We start from the raw sequence: 1,137 nt of genomic DNA, 5'->3' as shown, positions 1-1,137 counted from the left end.
TCTCCTTAGTCCCTTCCAATCTTTGACAGTTTCCCAGTCTTTTCTTGTCTTCTGTCACCTTGATTTTTTTGAAGAGTAGGTGCCAGTTATTTTGTAGAATATCCCTCAATTTGAATTCATCTGATATTTTCTCATGACGAGGGAGGTTATGCATTTTTGCCAAGAAGACCCAGAAGTGATGCTGTACCTTTCTCAGTGCATCCTATCAGGGAATACATGATGTCGATTTATTCCTGGTGCTGTTAATCTTGACTTGCTTAAGATGATGCCTTCTTGGTTTCTCCATTGTAAAATTTTTCCCTTTGTAATTGGTAAGTATCTTATGGGGGAGATACTTTGAGATTATGTAAATAACCCTGCGTTAGCATCCAATGGTGGTTCTTACTTGGAACTGTTATTTCTGTTGTGTTTGCCTAATCATTGTTTCTTCTTTCCCTAATTTCTTTTACATTTGTTAACTTAAATTCTTCTGTTATGCAGATATATTTCCTTTTCCCCATTTATTAATTCTTTATATCCATATGGACTAATAGATATTTATTTTTTTCTATGGGCTATAATCCAATACGATTATGTTAAGTTTTGTTGCTCATATTGTTCCAGCTTTGGCCATTGGTAGCTCCTTCAAGATGGCTTCTATGCCCTTTAGACATGTACTTTTTTTTTTAAGCACTTCCTAACTTTTTGGCATGGCTAGATACTTAATGCTCATTTGGTTGGAATCTACCATTTCTCCAGCAGGCTCTGGTTTTCTTTATTGGAGAATGGTAAAAATGCAGATTCTGAGCCCTATTCCATAACTTTCTGATTTTAGTATCTCTGAATGGTCTTCTATAGTGGACAGGGATTCAACTGGATACTTTCTAAGATAGCTTTTAACTCTGCCAAGCTGCAAGACTTTTTTCCTCTATCTTTTTGCCATGATGAATTTAGAAATTTCTATCTTATCTCTGGTTTTTCCTTTAATCTTGTTTAAACATGATAAACTGTTTTTTAGTCAGCTTAAATGTTATCCCTTCAGAAAGGTCCACTCTAAGCTTTAAAGTCAGCTTTCCCGATCTTATTATTTTCTTCTTGACATTTATCATAATCTGTCATTCTTTTGCTTATTTATTTATTGTCTTTCCACCCCACTAA

At 34.7% G+C, this 1,137-nt stretch overlaps 1 protein-coding gene across 1 annotated transcript in view; it reads left to right on the top strand.

Annotated features, from left to right (window-relative positions):
- FANCM (Fanconi anemia, complementation group M) overlaps positions 1-1,137 on the top strand; it is a 79,294-nt gene that overhangs the window by 15,611 nt on the left and 62,546 nt on the right. Inside the window, exon 2 of the mRNA XM_012642959.1 lies at positions 998-1,044. Coding sequence (XP_012498413.1) covers positions 998-1,044 — 47 coding nt within the window. The remainder of the gene's footprint in view (positions 1-997; positions 1,045-1,137) is intronic.

This window comes from Propithecus coquereli, unplaced genomic scaffold (genome assembly GCF_000956105.1).
Source record: "Propithecus coquereli isolate 6110/MARCELLA unplaced genomic scaffold, Pcoq_1.0 Scaffold191, whole genome shotgun sequence".
NCBI classification, from domain to species: domain Eukaryota; kingdom Metazoa; phylum Chordata; class Mammalia; order Primates; family Indriidae; genus Propithecus; species Propithecus coquereli.
This window is presented reverse-complemented; position numbering and strand designations above follow the sequence as displayed.